At 39.7% G+C, this 23,393-nt stretch overlaps 1 protein-coding gene across 1 annotated transcript; it reads left to right on the forward strand.

The window, feature by feature from the left end:
• Window positions 1–74: 74 nt before the first annotated feature.
• LOC117260673 (Krueppel-like factor 15) lies at window positions 75–21,980 on the forward strand. The gene is made up of 3 exons (XM_033632701.2): window positions 75–425; window positions 4,676–5,836; window positions 21,483–21,980. The coding sequence occupies exons 2-3, from the start codon at window positions 4,746–4,748 to the stop codon at window positions 21,649–21,651; spliced, it is 1,260 nt and encodes a 419-aa protein (XP_033488592.1). The 5' UTR covers window positions 75–425; window positions 4,676–4,745; the 3' UTR covers window positions 21,652–21,980.
• The last annotated feature ends 1,413 nt before the right edge of the window (window positions 21,981–23,393 follow it).

Consider the following 23,393-nt stretch of genomic DNA (forward strand, 5'->3'; position numbering starts at 1 on the left):
AGAGGCTGCGCTGATGAAAAACGGTACATAGTTACATTGATAGGTGTTTCCATTATTTTGTCCATCCCTGTGTACACCATCAATAGGCCACATTGTATCGTGCTTTAGTCGTTGTACAGTGATCCCTCCATCAACACATGGCAGTCAGAATTTATCGAGCGGCAGCCAATCAGAGCGCTTCTTTTAGGGCGAGCCTCCGCCGCGCTCAGCCAATCAGAGACGCGGAATAGGACCCGTGCCTCCGAGTTGTGCAGCAATGCTGTCACGTGACGCTGGGAAAAGGAATGCCAACATGGACCCGTGGCAAGGACGGGATGTGAGTGTGCTACGACAATAACACGACGGAGGAAAAGAGAGAACAGGAGAACACTAGAGCCATCGACGGCGCCGCATCTCCTTACCGAGCCTCCTCCGAACTACACACGGTAGGTCAAGCCGAATGTCCGGGATGGTCGCGCTCGGTTCATCCGGAGACACGTAGGAGTATAAATAGAACAAATTTTGACCCAGCCGAACTTGAGACTCGTGGATTCCTCTGCGGGCGCAGTCGCATTCGGGCGGATTGCGATGTTGCCGACCGCTTCTGCCTTACAAATAGCCCGAGCACATTTTTTTCTGCTTTCGAGCGAACCCCGAGCAACACGGTCCGTTTTCCTCGCCACACGGTAATGGGCGCGTCAGTGCGGGCCGTGTTTACCCAGCGCCTTGTTCGTGCATTGTGTAAAGTATGAGGCCCTGCTGCAACATGTGCCTGACCGTCTGACAGCAGCAACAAACAGCCTGCACACAGGCTAACGGGCACTTTGTCACCGCTGTAAGTCTGTCCGTTCGGACTCTGTTTTAAATAGAATGTCTGCAACAAGGTAGGGGTCAGATACACTGTAACTACAGATCCATTTTTAATAAACTTGGAATTTGCATAATCAAAGAATTTTCCATTTCATTTCTCATATCCTGTTAATACAATGCTGCCTCACTTTGTGTGCATATAAATATAGTCAGACCAGTGCTAGAAAATTTTAAAGTTTATTGTGGCCCACAGGTGAAGATGGCCTTGAAAAAATAAAGGTAATTGTAGAAGGTTTAGGAATATTCCTTCCCTATATTTGATAACAACTTTTAAAGATGGGATATTTTATGTCAAATCTAATGCACAAACCACCATTAAAACCTGCACAGCTTTTTCATTTTGTCTTAGTTACATATTGTTCATACTTTTTAATTTGTGACACACGATAATATCAGTGGATCATACAGTACAGGCCAAAAGTTTGGACACACCTTCTCATTCAATGCGTTTTCTTTATTTTCATGACTATTTACATTGTAGATTCTCACTGAAGGCATCAAAACTATGAATGAACACATGTGGAGTTATGTACTTAACAAAAAAAGGTGAAATAACTGAAAACATGTTTTATATTCTAGTTTCTTCAAAATAGCCACCCTTTGCTCTGATTACTGCTTTGCACACTCTTGGCATTCTCTCCATGAGCTTCAAGAGGTAGTCACCTGAAATGGTTTCCACTTCACAGGTGTGCCTTATCAGGGTTAATTAGTGGAATTTCTTGCTTTATCAATGGGGTTGGGACCATCAGTTGTGTTGTGCACAAGTCAGGTTAATACACAGCTGACAGCCCTATTGGACAACTGTTAAAATTCATATTATGTCAAGAACCAATCAGCTAACTAAAGAAAAACGAGTAAGAAATGAAGGTCAGTCAGTCCGGAAAATTGCAAAAACTTTAAATGTGTCCCCAAGTGGAGTCGCAAAAACCATCAAGCGCTACAACGAAACTGGCACACATGAGGACCGACCCAGGAAAGGAAGACCAAGAGTCACCTCTGCTTCTGAGGATAAGTTCATCCGAGTCACCAGCCTCAGAAATCGCAAGTTAACAGCAGCTCAGATCAGAGACCAGATGAATGCCACACAGAGTTCTAGCAGCAGACCCATCTCTAGAACAACTGTTAAGAGGAGACTGTGCCAATCAGGCCTTCATGGTCCAAGAAACACAAGGAATGGACATTAGACCAGTGGAAATCTGTGCTTTGGTCTGATGAGTCCAAATTTGAGATCTTTGGTTCCAACCGCCGTGTCTTTGTGAGACGCAGAAAAGGTGAAAGGATGGATTCCACATGCCTGGTTCCCACTGTGAAGCATGGAGGAGGAGGTGTGATGGTGTGGGGGTGTTTTGCTGGTGACACTGTTGGGGATTTATTCAAAATTGAAGGCACACTGAACCAGCATGGCTACCACAGCATCCTGCAGCGACATGTCATCCCATCCGGTTTGCGTTTAGTTGGACGATCATTTATTTTTCAACAGGACAATGACCCCAAACACACCTCCAGGCTGTGTAAAGGCTATTTGACCAAGAAGGAGAGTGATGGAGTGCTGCGGCAGATGACCTGGCCTCCACAGTCACCGGACCTGAACCCAGTCGAGATGGTTTGGGGTGAGCTGGACCGCAGAGTGAAGGCAAAGGGGCCAACAAGTGCTAAACACCTCTGGGAACTCCTTCAAGACTGTTGGAAAACCATTTCAGGTGACTACCTCTTGAAGCTCATGGAGAGAATGCCAAGAGTGTGCAAAGCAGTAATCAGAGCAAAGGGTGGCTATTTTGAAGAAACTAGAATATAAAACATGTTTTCAGTTATTTCACCTTTTTTTGTTAAGTACATAACTCCACATGTGTTCATTCATAGTTTTGATGCCTTCAGTGAGAATCTACAATGTAAATAGTCATGAAAATAAAGAAAACGCATTGAATGAGAAGGTGTGTCCAAACTTTTGGCCTGTACTGTAGGTATTGGCCTATATTGGCTTTAAAATGAACTACCAGAAACAGCCAACATGCTTTTTCTTATTTTGCACGATGAATGAATATTACATACATTTAAAAGCTTTCTATTTCATGTGTCCATCTGCTGGTGGCCCATCATGATCAGAGTATGCATGCATAATATCATGTTAATTCCACTACAGAGACTTGATGGTCACTAAAATTAGGTGGGGAAAAAGTGGATATATCAATATCGGTATCGGTTATAGGCCTAATAATTTGTTATATATTGGCATATGGGCAACACATCCAATATTGTGCATCCCTAATTTTGATAGTATTTTAATAGTTTTTAAATAGAATTTTATTTTATTCTGTACTTACTAGGTCTGTCAAATGATAAATTTGTTTAATCCCAATTAATTGCTGAATTTCAATAGTTAGCCTAATCGCAATTAATCACATTTTCAGTCACTTTCACTATTTTGCATTTAAAAACAGTTTTAAAGTCCATTTTAACAAGGTAAAGTAACTCTAGTGTCTTGACTGGGGATTAATTGAAATCAATGAAATGTATTTTATGATGTTGACTTGTAGATTTATTTCTTTCAGATCAGTGCTGCACTGCTAAAACAGTGTGGTCCTGAAACCATGTCAACATGCCAACATGAAGACGTCCCTCAGACCCAGGTGTTCCACAATGTTGACTGGTCTCCAGTCAGATTCCAGCCATTTAGCAGCGCTGTAGTTAACATCTTCGATTTAGTTTCATCCACAGGTCTGAGCAGATTTGGACACTCCAAAATGGTACTCTGACATCTTTGGTGATGCAGTTGCCCACTGACATCTGTGGCTGCATCTGTGTGCTCAGCAAACTCTAAATACTTTGATGATATTTTAATTCCATTTGAATTAAGGTGCATATTACTTTACTCTTGTCAACTAAGCTGTTTGGGAGTGAAAGGGGCCATTCAAAAGCACTGGTATTTTTCATTACTGTGGTAGCAGAAAGCTGCTCCAGCAGCTTGACTAAAAGTAAGGGTCCATCGAAGGGACAAATTAGCAGTACACAATAAACGCTATTTAAAAAAAACACACCCTTTTTAATTGTATTTTAATTGCATCACAATTAATGCATTAATGCTAAAAATAAAATAAAAAAATAAATCATACTGTGCTAATAAGTTGTCACAGAGAAAGAATATATGATTAACTCAATTCTGACAATTTTCAGATAGGACCTTATAATTCTACGGTGACGATAAATCAATTGCTTTGTGGAGCAGACGTTGCAGAAGACTTAATGTGAACTCAGAGCTGATGGGGTACATAAACGTGGCTCAGGAGGGGCCCAGCAGCAAACTTTTGCCACGGGGCCCCCAAACAAGTACATTTATCTCACGGTTTTTTTTTTTTGTTTGTTTGTTTTTTTTGCATGCGTGAAGAGTTGGTTTTGTAACATATAACAGCAAAACACTGTTAACTGCATTGAGCATCGACATGGTAATTTTGTATGTGATTGTCAACACTTGCTGTATTATAATTGCATTGTATGTGTATTGCCCAAGTTGTAATTTCAACCATATCACCTAGCCCTTGTTTATACTTTAAACTTTATTGTCTATCAAAGTAGAACATTGTGTTTTGCGCATCTGGCAAGTAATAAAATACAATGTACAAAAATTAGGTAGCAAAAAATGAGATTAAAATTATGTCTGTAAGAAACTAGTCAATCAGCGGCCTGTGGAATAAATGATTTCTTAAATATGTTCTTTGTAACCAAAGGTAATGTTAATGTGTAAAAGTCAGGTGGTGATGTAAATAGCTCTTCATTCACCTTTTAACTTTTTGCTGAGTAATAAAATCCAATCTCACTGTTTCCTTTGCAGGTTTTTTTTGTTATCCCACTCCTGGATAGTGTTTCCTCAACATCCTCTCCTGTGTGTTTGGCCTGGATCAATGGTGTCTCTCAGCAGCAGAACGCTGATTTTGGAGAATGACCTGTTTAGGGATAGCAGCAGCCTATTCTCCCTTGGCCTAGGAGATGGCGTCCACAGCGAAGGGGGCAGTTCAGCCTCCTGCAACAGCCCCGAAACTGGGGAGGTGGGGGCTGTGCACAGCTCTAGCCCTGGAGAGGAGGAAGAGGAGGATGAAGAAGAAGATGAGGAGACGAGTCTGCATATTTTTTTAGGAACAGAGGGAGAAGAGGAGCCTGCGAGTCAGGATCCTAAACTGCCAGAATTCCCTTTCCATCCCTCTTCCCCGTTCTCCCCGACCCTGGAGGACATAGAGGAGTTCTTGAGGGAAAAAATGGAACTGGTCAAAGAGGGGCTGCTGACTCCAAAAGAAGAGGCCTCCCCTCTTCCATGCAGTGAATCTCCATCCTCCACTGCACCCCCGGCTGCTTCCTTAGAGACTTGCAGTGACATAGGGACTAGTGCCTCTCACTGCACTTCAAGCTCAAACACCCCTCAGAAAGATCAAAAGAGCCACAGCCCAGCTGACCTTTATCCTTCTGGCCAAATGAACTCCCCACCCTCCACCTTAACCTCACCAGTGCTCCTGGGGGGTCCACTGGTTCTCCAGCTCCAGCCCCTACCTCTGGCCCAGCCCTCGGCCTCAGCAGGCTCTTCACCTGGGGCGCCAAGTGGCATTTGGCTCACTCATGTGGTCATGGGGCTCCAGGGTGCAACAGGACAAAATGTCACCCTGCTGGCCCCACAGGTGCCCTCCACCCCCACCACCCTGTTATCACTAAACAGTGGAGATACCAAGTCAGCTGATCAGAAGTACGTGAAGATCGCCCCTCTGCCCATCACTATGAGGACTCTAGAGATCACAGGCATGACTGGGGTTGGGGGCCAGGGCAATGGTCTGCTTAAGGCCGTGGCCCCCCGGATGACCAGACTGCCACCTACAGAGAGGGTCCATAAGTGCTCCCACCCAGGCTGTGGGAAGATGTACACCAAAAGCAGCCATCTGAAAGCTCACTTCCGCCGGCATACAGGAGAGAAGCCCTACACATGTAGCTGGCCTGAGTGTGGATGGAGGTATGTGGCATGATGTATTCTGTAGTAGCATTAACCCTTTATAGGGTTGAAATACTTTGAAATTCAAAATTTCAACCCTAGAGTGTTATTGGAGGACATAACAAGACTTTTTTGCTTTTGTGACATTTTTTTAAAATTTTTCATTTTCATGTTGAAAATCAAGGTCAACGAAGTTACATATTTGGTTCCTTGCCCTAAAGTGGTAAAAAAAAATTCAAGAAGTGTATATATAAAAAATACAAGAAATACACATATAAGGTGAAATTAACATGTGTTGTAAAACATTAAAACATAATTTTTAGAATATTACAACATTTGTGCTGATTCAGGCACCTGTCAACATACACATTATCACTTTGGAGGCAGGCCACTTCTTCATGATAAAGCAGTTACGCTCACTGTTCATGCAGTGGTGGACCTTGCAGACCCTTCAGGCCACATTTGACCCGAGAATGTTGCTTATCCTGCTGCAGTACTTGCAGCCTCATTTGGGGTGTGGCTGCGGTGACAGACTTAGGGACATCAGCACTGGTGGTCAGGCTCCTCATCATCATCACTGATGGCAGGGTGGGCTGGCACGACAACAGTCTCCCTCCTCTTGACATGAAATATCCGAGCAGGCACTTGCTAAAAATTAAACACATGCAATAAAACAACTGTTATAAGGTGGTGCATTTGCAAAATAAATGTTTTGAAGGAGCAGCAGCGGCGCTGCTAAATGAATGTAGCGGAAACACTGGGTATATGTTCAAATATCGACATTCCATATTAACTCTAGTTTTTAGGTGAACAGGGCGTATGATCAAATATGGTGCCCCCATTTTTCATGCCATAATTTTACTCATTTCACTAAGTCCTCCACAAACAACACATATTTAATCACTTAGCACAATTATTCAACCATAAAATGTGTGAGTTTCATCAACTTACCATGGTTAGTTTTGATGTTTTGACCATAATTGCAGAGGGACTTCAGAAAAAACAGCAAGTTGGATGTGGTCCAGGTCTCTGCTGATTTGTCAAATGCCACAATCGCATGTTCTGTGATGTAGGTTAATCTTTGCTGATTGGCTGGGTGAAGACCACATGCTACTTGACCTCACTGAGGCACGGGATGGGCTCCATATGTAATGTGTGCGGAAATTACCAAATATAGTTCCTCACCCTATAAAGTAAATATGAAGTGTAAGACTAACACGCAATTTATGGTTGTGCGTAGACCCTACGTACGTAGCCTATGCACGTCGCCTTTGATGTTGTGAGCATTTTTACTTCTGAGGTGGTGTGTCTGTGTCACTCTGCAGTTACACCCCCAAAATGCTAGATGGCAGTGTAGGTTTCTGTTAAGTGCTATGAAGTTTAGTTGATTCAAAACAGGTAACACTTTACAATAAGGTACACAAAATTAAAGTAGTTACTGAGGAACTAATGAGTAACTAATGAGGAACGAATGAGGAACGAATGAGTAACTAATGAGGAACTAATGAGGAACAAATGAGTAGTTACTGAGGAACTAAGCTACACAAAATTAGAGTAGTTACTGGGGAGCTAATGAGGAACTAATGAGGAACTAATGAGTAGTTACTGAGGAACTACGGTACACAAAATTAGAGTAGTTACTGATGAACTAATGAGGAACTAATGAGTAACTAATGAGGAACGAATGAGTAACTAATGAGGAACAAATGAGTAGTTACTGAGGAACTAAGCTACACAAAATTAGAGTAGTTACTGGGGAACTAATGAGGAACTAATGAGTAGTTACTGAGGAACTACGGTACACAAAATTAGAATAGTTACTGATGAACTAATGAGGAACTAATGAGTAGTTACTGAGGAACTACGGTACACAAAATTAGAGTAGTTACTGATGAACTATTGAGGAACTAATGAGGAACGAATGAGTAACTAATGAGGAACTAATGAGGAACTAATGAGTAGTTACTGAGGAACTAAGCTACACAAAATTAGAGTAGTTACTGGGAAACTAATGAGGAATGAATGAGGAACTAATGAGGAACGAAAGAGTAGTTACTGAGGAACTAAGCTACACAAAATAAGAGTAGTTACTGAGGAACGAATGAGGAACGAATGATGAACTAATGAGTAGTCACTGAAGAACTAAGGTACATAAAATTAGAGTAGTTACTGAGGGACTAATGAGGAACTAATGATGAACTAACTATTAGTTAATGGTCAGTTCTTCATTAACTCATGATCAAATTTCAGAGGAGTAGTTAATGAGGAACTAACTATTAATTAATGGTCAGTTCTTCAGTAACCCCTGATCAAATTTCAGAGGAGTAGCTACTGAGGAACTAATGAGGAACTAACTATTGGTTAATGGTCAGTACTTCATTAACTCATGATCAAATTTCACAGAGGGGTTAATCACGACTTAATAATTAGTGAACTAGTTACTTCATCAGTACAGAATCATTACTCAATAACCCGTCCATTAGTTAACCTTTTTATGTCCTAAAGTAAAGTGACACATAATAAGTAGTCTTTCATTACATTATCATCATCTTTACAATTAGTTCATTAACAAATAAAATCACAGATAGCAGGATTCTTGAGAAGAGTTTAATTAATTATTTTCAGACCACATACACATTAATATGACCATCCATGTTATTCTGTACAAGGTGCTGACACACCAAACCGACATCAAAGAACTAGCGGCAACGAAAGCCAACCGTTGCATCGTCTACGTCGCCTCACGTCACCCTGTGTCAGTTGCATTTGAACACACCACAAAGACTACACCCAACGCTTGAAACTGTTACTCATTTATTTTGGCACTGCCCCATTGTCAAAAGACTCTGGAGTGATATTTGTAATTTTATTGCGGACAATATTAAAAAATAATTTAAGCAGTTTTGGAGGGATGTGCTGTTTGGACTTTTTGACTTTAACAGAAATACGGCAAAACCCATTGAAAGATTTATTATTAATCTCATCTTACTTTTGGCAAGATTTCACATTCACAGTTTAGTTTACACATACTCATTAGTTTAGTTTACATACTCATTTTGATGTCTCACTTTACTTTAGGGTAGGCTACACAAAAAGAGTAACTAATGAGTAGCTAATGATTCAGTACTCATTACCTACTCATTTTGATGTCTCACTTTACTTTAGGGTACACAAAAAGAGTAACTAATGATTAGGTAATGATTTAGTAATCATTACCTAATCATTGTGATGTCTCACTTTACTTTAGGGTACACAAAAAGAGTAACTAATGATTAGGTAATGATTCAGCAATCATTACCTAATCATTGTGATGTCTCACTTTATTTTAGGGTACACAAAAAGAGTAACTAATGAGTAGGTAATGATTCAGTACTCATTACCTACTCATTTTAAAGTGAGACATCAAAATGAGTAGGTAATGAGTACTAAATCATTACCTACTCATTTTGATGTCTCACTTTACTTTAGGGTACACAAAAAGAGTAACTAATGAGTAGGTAATGATTCAGTAATCATTACCATTATCATTACCGTCTCACTTTACTTTAGGGTACACAAAAAGGGTAGGTAATGATTAAGTAATAGTTAGTTCCTCATTAGTTCCTCAGTAACTACTGAAATTTGATCAGGAGTTACTGAAGAACTGACCATTAACTAATAGTTAGTTCCTCATTAGTTCCAAATTTGTTTCATATTAACTACTTTAAATTTTGTGCACCTCAAACAACTGTACTGTCAACAACGGTGTGATCAGTATATAGTACTTTACACGCAGCCCCCATGATAAATTCTTTAAGCTTAGCCTACCTAAAATGTGACACACTATCATATTTATTTCTAAGGCATCATCATACAGAATAACATGGATGGTCATATTAATGTGTATCTGGTCTGAAAATAATGAATAAAACTCTTCTCAAGAATCCTGCTGTCTGATTACACTGCCTGGCCAAAAAAAAAGTCACCACCAAAAAAAAAGGTCATACACTCTAATATTTCGTTGGACCGCCTTTAGCTTTGATTACGGCACGCATTCGCTGTGGCATTGTTTCGATAAGCTTCTGCAATGTCACAAGATTTATTTCCATCCAGTGTTGCATTAATTTTTCACCAAGATCTTGCACTGATGATGGTAGAGTCTGACCGCTGCGCAAAGCCTTCTCCAGCACATCCCAAAGATTCTCAATGGGGTTAAGGTCTGGACTCTGTGGTGGCCAATCCATGTGTGAAAATGATGTCTCATGCTCCCTGAACCAGTCTTTCACAATTTGAGCCCGATGAATCCTGGCATTGTCATCTTGGAATATGCCCGTGCCATCAGGGAAGAAAAAATCCATTGATGGAATAACCTGGTCATTCAGTATATTCAGGTAGTCAGCTGACCTCATTCTTTGAGCACATACTGTTGCTGAACCTAGACCTGACCAACTGCAGCAACCCCAGATCATAACACTGCCCCCACAGGCTTGTACAGTAGGCACTAGGCATGATGGGTGCATCACTTCATCTGCCTCTCTTCTTACCCTGATGCGCCCATCACTCTGGAACAGGGTAAATCTGGACTCATCAGACCACATGACCTTCTTCCATTGCTCCAGAGTCCAATCTTTATGCTCCCTAGCAAATTGAAGCCTTTTTTTTCCGGTTAGCCTCACTGATTAGTGGTTTTCTTAAGGCTACACAGCTGTTCAGTCCCAATCCCTTGAGTTCCTTTCGCATTGTGTGTGTGGAAATGCTCTTACTTTCACTATTAAACATAGCCCTGAGTTCTACTGTTGTTTTTCTTCGATTTGATCTCGGCAAACGTTTAAGTGATCGCCGATCACGATCATTGAGGATTTTTTTCCGGCCACATTTCTTCCTCGAAGACGATGGGTCCCCACTATCCTTCCAGTTTTTAATAATGCGTTGGACAGTTCTTAACCCAGTTTTAGTAGTTTCTGCAATCTCCTTAGATGTTTTCTCTGCTTGATGCATGCCAATGATTTGACCCTTCTCAAACAGACTAACATCTTTTCCACGACCACGGGATGTGTTTTTCGACATGGTTGTTTAGGAAATGAGAAGCAACTCATTGCACCAGTTGGGGTTAAATAACTTGTTGCCAGCTGAAAGATAATCGCCCATGCAGTAATTATCCAATAGGAGGCTCGTACCTATTTGCTTAGTTAAATCCAGGTGGCGACTTTTTTTTTGGCCAGACAGTGTATTTTTGTTAATGAACTAATTGTAAAGATGATGATAATGTAATGAAAGACTACTCATTATGTGTCACTTTACTTTAGGACATAAAAAGGTTAACTAATGGATGGGTTATTGAGTAATGATTCTGCACTGATGAAGTAACTAGTTCACTAATTATTAAGTCGTGATTAGCCCCTCTATGAAATTTGATCATGAGTTAATGAAGAACTGACCATTAACTAATAGTTCATCATTAGTTCCTCATTCGTTCCTCATTAGTTCCTCATTCGTTCCTCAGTAACTACTCTAATTTTGTGTACCTTAGTTCCTCAGTAACTACTCAATAGTTCCTCATAAGTTCCTCAGTAACTACTCCTCTGAAATTTGATCATGAGTTACTGAGGAACTGACCATTAACTAATAGTTAGTTCCTCATTCGTTCCTCATTAGTTCCTCATTCGTTCCTCATTAGTTCCTCAGTAACTACTCATTAGTTCCTTATTAGTTCCTCAGTAACTACTTTAATTTTGTGTACCTTATTGTAAAGTGTTACCTTCAAAACACATTAAATATGGCTTAATAGAGACAATTTCAAACACAAGTACGCAAATTGGCTTCACTATAAATCGCAGCATTGACAGACAAACACCTGTCTTTATCTGGACACATTTTCCCCACAAATACAACATGCTAACGTTACTAGCACAGGCCTATGGTATTTTACATTGTATAAATTAGCCTAGCAACTAGCGATCTCTCCCTCTTCTCAGGAGGAGGCGCATGCGCGGGACTGAACGCATGGGGTGCGAGTAGCTCCAGGAAAAGAGTGCCTAAAAACTGCAATTTAAAAAAAATCCAGAAAGTTTTTCTGTGGACATAAGGCAGTGTTAAATTGATATGTCTCTGGATTAAAAAATCTTAAAGTTTGGAGAGATCCCAAGCTGCGGGAAACGGACAATCAGAAATCATGCGGCCAAAGACCCGAGACAAAGAACAGCAGGGAGACGCCAAAGACGGTGACGACCAGCTGAATGACATTCAACGTAATATAGAGAAAATCTTTGCAACGCTGGTTTCGGTGGAACATAAAGTAAAATCAGTGGAAGCTAAAGTGGAGTCACTCGACAAGAAAATTGAATCTATGGTCACTGATGTGCACAATCAAGGTGTGCGTATGGATTCACATGAAACAAGAATAAGCGCTCTGGAAAAACAATTTGGGCATTTGGAGGATCAGTTGGATGCACAAGAAAACAGAATGAGAAGAAACAACATCCGGATTCTTAATTTGCCAGAAGGCGAGGAGGGAGATAATTTAACGGACTATCTGGTCGATCTGTTATCCAGTGAGTTGGACGTGAAAATAACTCCCGAAGATTTGGAGCTTTGTCATCGGATCGGCATCAAGCAAAGCAAGGCCAAATATCCATGTATGGTCATCTTTAAAGTATGGAACCACCAGACCAAAATTAACATACTAAAGGCACAAGGTGAGAAAGAAGTCAGGATCCAGGACCAAACCATCCGCTTTGTGCAGGATCTCTCCACAAATTTGAGGAGGAAGCGCAGGGTATATCTCCCCATTCGTCAGGAGTTGGATAAATGCGGGATTAAATCCCAACTACGGTTTCCGGCAACTCTATGGGTATGGAAAGGAAGGCAAAAGCTTCAGTTTACAAGCGCAGCAGAAGCTCAGGCCAAGCTCAAAATCAACATGAACAGCGAGAGCTCAGGCTCTCGTGCGTAAAAGTGCATGTGCCATGGTTAGAGTGCAGTGGGCCGCAGTCAAGCAAGAGGGATGAAATGTTCTGGTAAGCAGTAACTGAAATCTGACTCTGAGTAACTGCTTCATTATGAGTTCATTATGTTTCACAATGTAGAATACCCCTCCCCCAAGATGAACTATAACTAAAGGCACGTTGTGAAAACTGCCGGGGAAAGTTTGGACTGGTTACCTTAAGATGCACAGAGGAGTTTTCTGTCTAAATTTTGTTTATTAATCTTTTTTCAGTTCTTGAGTGATGTGGTCATGTGGACTTTTGAGTTTCCATTCCCAGCAATGTGTAAGACTGTTTATGTTTCTATGTTATGTGATATTGAGATATTAGACATTAATATATTAATATCATGTGATGTTAAGATATTAAGAATCCATATGGGGGCGGGTTGGGGAGTGCAGATGAAAATTCCATAAATATTTCCTCCACATTTTGATAGGAGACGCAGGTTTAGGCACAATGAGGGAAGAAGAGGAGCTTCTTAAACCCTTTAAAGGCAATGCGCCTTAAAGTAGTATTTTTTGTTTTGTTTTATGTTTGTCTATCGTATGATGTTAGCTCAACTATATTCATAGGTAGGGTAAAACGTATTTCTGTTTATGAACTTTATCATGACGTTACTGAGTTGGAGAGTAATCATTTAGTATGACAGCGAATCTAAGAGAAGTTATATCCGGGCCATCGCATGAATCAATGAATAAAATCCAATGCATTACTTGGAATGTGCATGGTTTACATAATGGGGTAAAAAAACACAAGGTTTTGGCTCATTTAAAGGGTCTTTCCACAGATGTAGCGTTTCTTCAAGAACTTCATTTTAAAAAGGGGGAAATCGAGTATCTAAAGAGAGACTGGGTAGGGGAGGCTTATGATGCCACCTACTGCAGCAACAGCAGGGGGGTGGGCATTCTGATTCACAAAAGGATACCTTTTTCCCTAACAGCAGCCCATAAAGACCAAGAAGGTCGATTTCTGGTGTTGGTTTGTAATTTATATGGTGAGAGGTTCACATTAATTTCATTATATATACCTCCAGGAGCAAATTTAATTTTTCTGGATAAAATTCAAAATATCCTAGATACCTATGAGACAGGGAGTATAATTGTGGGAGGCGACTTCAATAATACTTTTGATAAGCTTGACCGACAGAGTCATAAAAAGGGGGGCTTCAGAGACCCTCCAAAAAATTGAAAGACTTTTTATTGACAAATAGATTGGAAGATACATGGAGAATATTATTTCCAACAACAAAGGATTACACATACTATTCCAAGTGTAAAAACAGTTATTCAAGGATTGATTATATTTTTATCTCAAAAGCGGCTTTAGAAAATGTATTGAGTTCAAAGATTTATGAAATTGTTATCTCAGACCATTCCCCTGTATCCTGTCTAATTGTGCCGACGGAAAATAAAAAGAGTAATCGCATATGGAGAATGAACAGAGCACATTTATTTGATGCAGAGTTTGTGAAATATGTTAATGAAAAAATTGATAGCTTTATTAACACAAATGTAAATAATGGACAACAGGATACACCATCCCCTGATATAATTTGGGATACGTTTAAAGCCTACATGAGAGGAATGATAATTTCATTTTCGTCAAAGAAGAAAAATGATTTAGATTCCCAAATTAAAGATAAAGAAAGAGAAATTAAGACATTGGAATCATGTCATAAAAAGTCTTTAGAACTGGGGGACAAATTGGCCAAAGCAAAACAAGAGTATGAACTTTTACTTTCAAAAAGAGCCAATAACTATAGATTTAATTCAAATAAAGCATTTTATTTAATGGCAAATAAATCTGGTAAACATTTAGCATCACTTGTAAAGAGAATACAGTCTAGACCAACAATAATTCTCAGAGACAATGAGTCAGATGCACTCATTAGAAACAATAAACTTATCAATAGTACTTTTAAATCTTCTATGAAATGCTGTACAAATCTGAACAAGGCAATTTAAGCAATCCAAGTTCCTTCTTAGATAGAATCCATTTAAAACAACTCTCAGAAGATAAAAGGGAAATTTTAAGTTCAGAGATTACCGGAGCTGAAATATTACAAACAATTAAAACATTTTCACTAAAAAAAGCACCAGGCATGGATGGTTTTCCAATTGTATTTTATTCGACATTCTGGAGTAAACTGGCTCCAATATTCATTCAAATGACCAGACATATGTCAGAAAACCAGGTATTGCCCAAATCTATGTATCAGGCAATTATCTCAGTTATACTGAAACCAGGAAAATCTGGGGAATCACCCGCTGATTACAGACCTATTAGTTTAATCAACTGTGATAATAAGATATTAACTAAACTCATGAGCAATAGACTTTCAAAGATCCTACCAGACTTGATACATAAAAACCAAACAGGTTTTATTAAAAACAGGCGTCTGCAGACAAATACAAGAACTTGTTTTGGTATCATTCAGCATGTTAAAAAACACAATTTAAATTTGACTGTTATGGCAGTTGACGCTGAAAAAGCGTTTGACCACCCCGAGTGGCCTTTTCTTTTTAAAGTCTTGGAAAAATTTAATTTCCCAGGGGAATTCCTCAATTTTGTGAGACTTGTGTATAAATTCCCTAAAGCTAGAATTTTTACCAACAGTGTTCTTTCAGAGGAATTTACTTTGGAGAGGGGTACAAGACAAGGTTGTCCTCTGTCCCCACTTCTCTTTGCTTTAGCAATGGAACCTCTGGCAGAGAGAATTAGACAAGATCAGCAAATCACTGGTATCACTATAGGAGACGAACAATACAAACTGAATTTATTTGCTGATGATCTTTTGATGTACTTAAATAATTTCGATGAATCTATTCAACCTTTGCTTAGAATATTTAATGAATATTCAATGGTGTCAGGCTATAAGATTAATTTAGGAAAAACAGAAGTAATGGCAGTAGGAAAATTCAAAAATACAGTAAATACGCTTCGACAGGCATTTAAATGGACTTCTAAAATTAAGTATTTGGGATGTAATATTAATATTAATAAGAAACAGATATACAACGATAATTATATTTTACTACTTAACAGCATGCAATCCGAAATGAATAAATGGTCAAATCTTCCGTTAAATATCACTGGAAGAATAAATTTATTTAAAATGATGTGGCTTCCAAAATTTCTTTTTCTTTTTTCTACAGTTCCTGTAGCCCCACCAAAAATTTTCTTTAAAAAAGTATATTCCATTATTTCAGAATTCATCTGGGAAAAGAAAACTCCAAGAATAAAAAGAAAAGTTTTACATATATCAAAAAGTATGGGAGGATTTAATCTTCCAGATTTAGAACTGTATTACCTTGCAAATCAAGCATTATACCTACACCATATTGTTAAACATACAGATGATGAACAATGGCTCCAGGTTGAAAATGCTCAGGTCTGTCCTCAAAACCTGTTTTCCTATTTGTTTTCCAAAACTGAAAAAAATACCTCTGCTAATTTTATGGTTAGAAATTTAGCAGCATCATGGAGAAAGATGAAGAGTCTTTTAAGGGAATCTATAACACTGCCGAAGCAAACTTTATTGTGGAATAACCCTTGGATAACTCTCCAGAATAAAATGTTAAATTGGTCTACATGGCGGGAAAGAGGTATAGAAACAGTTGAAAATTTAATGAACGGTAATAAATTTATTTCCTGGACTGACTTTAAAAGCAGATATGATCAATCGAATGGGGAATTTTTCAGGTACATGCAGCTGAGGAGCTTATTCCAAAGTTTTGATTTAGAATTTTCAGGACAACATAGTGAACTAGAAAAACTTATATTCAATCCTGAAACATGTCACAGACTGACAGGCAAAGTCTATAAAATTTTGCAGAAGTCATATTTGGTTGATAATTTGTTGAAATCTAGAACTTGTTTATGGAACCAGGATTTAGGAAGGGAGGATATAAATTCCAAGTGGGAACAATGTTGGAATATAACAAGAGATATTACACTCAATGAAAATTTACGTTTGATTCAGTATAAAATAATGTATAGAATATATTGTACCAGGGATAAAATGCATAAGTATGATGGAAAGGTTTCAAATAACTGCTTAAAGTGTGGAACCCCAGACTCTCTGGTTCATGCGTTCTGGGAATGTTATAAAGTTCAGAAGATTTGGTTGGAAATAGAGAATTGGCTATCTGAGGCTCTTGGTACGAAGCTTCATTTCCATCCATCGCTTTGTATTTTGCAAGATGTTTCAAATAATAATAATATGCATTTTCCACAAAAATGGATCATTCTTTTCTCATCTTTGATATTAAAGAAACTTATTCTACAACATTGGAAATTTACATATCCTCCCTCTCTTAGTCACTGGAAAAATGAACTGTCTTTTTATTTGAACATGGAAAAGCTTATAGCCACTGAAAAAAATAAAGTGACTCAATTTGAAAACATATGGGGAAAAGTATTACAAGTGTTGAGTTCATAAAGGTGTATGTTTAACAAATGTGTATGAATTATCTGTGCTGATGTTATATTTAATTTATTCAGTAGGATAAATAAATAGCATGGCTTAAAACAAGGGACATCTATTAAACTGTTTAACATGAGTAAATTTAATTCGCTGGATGATAGAGATTAATGTAATGATAAAGGACATGAAATTAGGAGGTTGAGCTTGTTTGTTTTCGCTGTGGGTCTGTTATAAATTTGTGTTGTGTTTTTATTTATTTTTTTGTGTAATTGTTTTGTTTGGTTTTGTTTGTGTCTGGGTTTTTGTTCTTTCGTTTGTTTGTTTTCTCGTTTTGGATGTTTTTATTATAATCGTGTATCGTGTATCAACCGTGAAATTTTTGTTATTTGAGAAATGAAAATAAAATAATTATATATAAAAAAAAAAAAAAATCGCAGCATTGACAGACAAACACCTGTCTTTATCTGGACCAAAATTGGTTTGGTGAGCTCATTAAGCCTTGAACTTCACAGACAGGTGCATCTAATCATGAGAAAAGGTATTTAAGGTGGCCAATTGCAAGTTGTTCTTCTCTTTGAGTCTCCTAGTGGTGCTCCTTCCTTGTGTATCTTCGGGAGTCCATAGATGCATGGGATGGTCCTAGCAGGGTAGAGTCAATAATACAGTGGTCTGTCAATGACTTTCCTTTTCCAGTTTTTGTAGATAGTCTATTACCTTCTTTTTGTAGCCACTGCTAGGATCACTCCTCAGTGTTTTGTATGTGGCTGTGTGGCTAAGCAGAACAGTGAATTTGGGACTACCATGCCATACCATGATGAAGCTTCTTGAATGAGAGGCGAAATGTCTCCAGTTGCCTACGATATAGCACTTATGATTACGTGCTTTTATGGAGATTTCTCCAGTGGTTGATGCAAGGGGCTGCATTGGAGGGGCAGGTTGCTTTAGGTGTTAGTGAGATGATGACACATGATCCATGAAGTCCAGTTGAAGTGACACATCCATGAGTTTGAAGGGTTGGCAGATACGAAAACACTGCACAACTTTTTATGACAAATGCCTTACTGGAAGATGCTGCATTGAGTTGTGCCAAAAATTGAGATGGAGTAAACTTGTACCAGAAGACTCTGCTAATGGCAGAGTGCCAATGATAGGCTGAACACTTCCTGTTTGCGTGAGTGGCAGTCAGTACAAAGATATTCAATTTACAATGATATGGAACAGAAAAGCTGAGAAAACTCACGTTTGTAGCTGAAATGTTGATATTTTGGCCTCTTTGCTTGATAAATGACTAAATAGATTGCTCAGAAATCAAAATTGTTATTGATCAATTTTCTGTCATTTAGCTCATTGACTAATGAGTTCTTGTTAGTGTTATTTTCTTTGTGTCAGAATGCTGAAATTGCTCAGGGCGTAGGTGGCTTAGCAGGGTCCGACATTAATGGTTGCCTGAATGCCCGGGGCAAGTAAAAATAGCCGGCGGGCCAGCAGACCCTGCGCAGACACGCCCAATCAGGCAAGCAGCACCGACTCCATTTTTTTTTTTTTTTTTTCTAATCACAGGGCAGGAATTATACCACGGCCAAACGGCCAGTGCTGTAATCCCCTTCCTACCCATACGGCCAGTGTAGCATGTCCTGTTTTTTTTTTTAACATTAACATGACAAACAGCAAGGCTACGGCTAACAAGTTGATGTACTGACACTCCTCAGACAGACACACACACATACCGGACAGCCTCTCAGTCCTTAGCCGCTAACGTTAGCTCATGTACAACACAGGTACCACACAGAAACTTTTACAAAGGGTCATAATGTGCTTCTAGTGACTATCAAATCGCCAGCGAAACTTGTTTACACTGCCTGCTCTCATGGGACAAAGATCCTCTGTGAAGGAAGACAGTTTACTCTGCTCTGCCACCAGGAACAAACTGGGAGGCAAAGATCCTCTCTGAGGAAGAGGATTCACTTTGCTGCAGGGTTCACCAAAACGTTTTTTTGTTTTTGTTTTTCTTTTAATAAATTGAACAAACATTAAAGAACATACAAGATCCTGTAGAGAATTAATACATATAATACAATACAATAAACATTGTCAAATTAAATGAAGGAAGAGGATTTTTTTAAAGTCAAGTAAAACATTGGGGATTTATGTAAAATATCCATAGAGACATATATATAATTATATAATTAAAGATATGTAGGTTATGTTAGGTGAATACTCCTGTCAGTGACCCTGACCACTGGCATTGGCAAAAGAACTGGAGTTGGTCCCCGGACGCTGCACTGTGGCTGCCCACTGTTCCTAGTGTATACAGTAGGATGGGTCAAATACAGAGGTCAAATATATGTAATGTGCTGAGAAAGGACAATAAAGAATCTTCTTCTAATAATAATTTCTTAATAACTAGGAGATAACAACAGAATAAAGAGATTTCAAAGACTTAAAAAATAAGGGACATGAATCAAAACAACAAGAAACGAGATATGTCCCCAGTCATGCACACCCAGTTTTAATAAACTCAGTGCTGTTTTTCAACACGTATATTGTTTTGGCTTCATTCAATGTAATTAGCACATATTGTTATTGCGCCATTGGTTTTGGCCTTGGTGCCCCACATTTTGGCCGTGATGCCCCAAGAAATTTGTATTTATCAAAGGCCAAAGTGGCCTTGCCCTAAAAATGACTTAATTCCAGGCCTGTAATCGTGTATTTCCTCTCCTGTTTCTGTCCTCGGAGGGGCCAGTTGCAGTGTGCTGCTTTTTTATGTGCTGCTGCCTCCATTGGCTGAGCGTCTCTGCTGACGTAAGATATAAGTCATGAACAAAAATATGCACCACACAGCCAGAAAAAGAACCTCTTAGGCAGGGCAAGTAAGAATTTAGATGGGGCAAGTAGATTTGAGAAGTACTTGCCCGGCAGGGCAAGTAGGAAAAAACCTTAACGTCGGACCCTGCTTAGTGGTAGAGCAGGCGCCCCATGTACAAGGCTGTTGCCGCAGCGGCCCGGGTTTCACTCCAGCCTGTGGCCCTTTGCTGCATGTCACTCCCTCTCTCTCTCCCCCCTTCACACTCATCTGTCCTATCGATTAAAGGCTTAAAAATGCCCGAAAAAATATCTTTAGAATGCTGAAATTGCTGCATCCCCAAGAAAAAAGAACCATCTTTAGCTGCATACTATCACTGCTTGTTTATTTCATTTCATTTAACTAGGGATACGCGATATTGGATATTTTTGCCGATATCTGATTTATCAGTATGTAACAAATCATTTGACTGATAACCCATACCAATATCGATATATCCACTTTTTCCCACCTAATTTTAGTGATCATCACGTCTCTTCTGTAGTGGAATTAACATCATATTATGCATGCATACTCTTATTGTGATGGCCCACCAGCAGATGGAGACATGAAATTCAATACTTTTTAATGTATGCAATATTCATTCATTGTGCAAATTTAGAAAAGCATGTTGGCCTATTCTAATAGTTCATTTTAAAGCAAATATTGACTATTACTGTGCAGCTCCAGATTTAACCTTTAACCAGGAATAGTCCCATTAAGATTCAGAATCTCTTTTTCAAGGGAGTCCTGGCCAAGACAGCAGCATGAAGAATTTCACATAAAAGAACAAACAGACTAAGAACACAATAGCAAAAAGATTAAACAAACCACTTCAAGTTCACACGCAAGAAACAAGGAACAAATTTAACCCAGTTCAGACTAATGATTCATGATGAGACAAAACCGTTTTAGAGTGTTGCAGAGACAAGTTGCAGTGGTTAGAACTGGCCGGTCTGAGCTTGATTCAAGCCAGCTGATGGTGTCACCTGCAACTCAGCTGGTTAAATTGCCAATGGCTGGTTTTAGAACAGCACGTCACCTGTTTCAACAGCCAATGGGCTTGTAGTGAAGTCCACTGGTCAAGTCAAAATGACCACAGATGGCATGTTTGCTTGCTGTGGCAGGTGCTCCGTCCCTGCCAAGCCCTCTGTTCCCACCCTCACAGTGCGCCAGTGCTCAGCTGCCCAAATACACGTTAATATCAGGTGTAAACAGGCTAAAAAAAGTCTACTACAATGTGTGTATTATTTACCAGGTCCAGAGTAGTATGCACTCTGTGGGCCTAGAGCTCCTAGCTTAGTTCCTTGAACACCAGATTAGGTCATGCAGGGGACATGGATAAATTAGCCAGTGGGCTCATGTGGAAAGACTTGGTGTATCTGTCCTTGGTACAGTGTCCCTTACCTCACCCGCCTGCTCTTGTGTCACCAGGTTCTCCCGATCTGATGAACTGTCTCGTCACCGCCGCTCTCACTCTGGCATCAAGCCATATGAGTGCTCACTGTGCGAGAAGAAGTTTGCCCGCAGTGACCACTTATCCAAACACACGAAGGTCCACCGCAGCTCCAGGCCCAGCAGGATTATCAGAGCCACTGTGTGACACCTTCAGCTGGCCTAAACCCTGACCTGCCCCCACCCAGCCTGGCCTGGCTCTGATGGGGGGGGGTCTGGGTCTCCCTCAGGACTTTTGGTGCTTCACAAGCAGAACTTTCAGAAGAACAGTGAGAGCTGGCTGCTGTTTTCCCTTCATTTTTTCCTTCCTGTCTTTCCCTCCTGCTGTTCATCTTTTACTGTTCTTTCTGAGCAGCTTGTCTTATACTGAGCAGCCACCTCAGGAAAAAATCCACTGACAATGGATTTCCTGGCCTTCACACACACGCACACACACACACACACACACACACACACACACACACACACACACACACACGACAAAACACATAACCAGTCAGTCTCACAGAGGCCCTTCTTGCAACCACTGGTTGCAGCACAGTTACCAAGCTTCCAGGTGCTGTTGGAAGTGGGGTGGTAACCAGTAACACGTGTGTCTGTAATTCTTTAATCCCCTTTCTTCTTTTGTGATTGCCCTTCTTCCTCAAAGCCTAACTTCAGGGTCCACACAGAAAAAGCTTCCCAATGTTTTTGTATGTTGTTAAAATGAAAATTTAGTGCCAAGTTTATTTTATGTGTTCTAATCATATGGTTGTGTTCACGTGGCAGAGCGTGACAGCCATCGCTGTGCGGTGAAATTATGACTTAAAGCTGCAGAATCTCCTCAATACTTTGCAGATTTTTAGAGTGACATTTCACTCTGAATGAACGCTGTAGCCCCATTTTCACCAAACACGTTTGGTATGGTACCTTTGGAACCAAAAGTAACCCTTCAGACATGGTATCTAGACCCTAGGTCCATTTAGCATTTCCACCACAAACAGTACTCTTAAATGTGGGCAGGGTTGTTGTCACTCACTGCACTGTCCCACACTCGCTGTATTTCCTCTTCACCAGTGACACAGATGGAAGTCTGCACCTCATTTATCATCCGTAGAATGGGATTGCACGCCAACATTTTGTGAACAACATTTTGTGCATTGAGTGCTTCTCAGGCAAGTGCAGGGGTTTAGTGTTGCCATAGCCCACAGGAACAATGCTCCATGATGCTTTTTTTTCTCCAGGTGAGGATTAGAATATACGCAGTCAACATAATCCGGTCAAAATTAATATATATATTTTTAAACACTTGAAGATCCACTCATTACTAAAAGTGTATGTCATCCAAGAGAGACAATAAAAACTAATGGAGAATTGAGTAACGTTACAAGTAAACGTTCCACCTTAAAAGTTGCAGGCAGTTGGCCCAGTAAATTAAGTAAATTTTTTTCTCAGTCTCCAGCTGCTGCTAGAGGCAGCAAAACATCCTTTTATTTTATAGTTCTGCTTTACTAATGTATGTAAAACATGCTACAGTATGAACAGTGGTTACATGAGCTTCAAAACCTACTACTACTCAGCCCTGAGCAAGAGTGACTGTCCTCTATTGACCAATCAATGGGCTACAAAGTTTCTATTTCCACCTTATAGTACCAGATCTGTGTGCTAGGTATCCCAACAGAGGGGCGCCAAAAATGGGGACGTAAGAAACAGTTCCATTGTTACCATCCACAACTTTTCACAGTGGAAACAGGAAAAATGCATACCAAACTGAAATGAATTGAACCCTGTGGGACTACTGGGTTAAAACGGAGCTTATGACTCTTGATATTAGGAGTAAATGCCGAGATACTGTTAAACTTGTGGCTTTGCTCACAATTTGGCCAAACTGAGAAAAACTTCTGTTTTAAG

The sequence above is a fragment of the Epinephelus lanceolatus genome, chromosome 1 (genome assembly GCF_041903045.1).
Source record: "Epinephelus lanceolatus isolate andai-2023 chromosome 1, ASM4190304v1, whole genome shotgun sequence".
In the NCBI taxonomy this organism is placed as follows: domain Eukaryota; kingdom Metazoa; phylum Chordata; class Actinopteri; order Perciformes; family Serranidae; genus Epinephelus; species Epinephelus lanceolatus.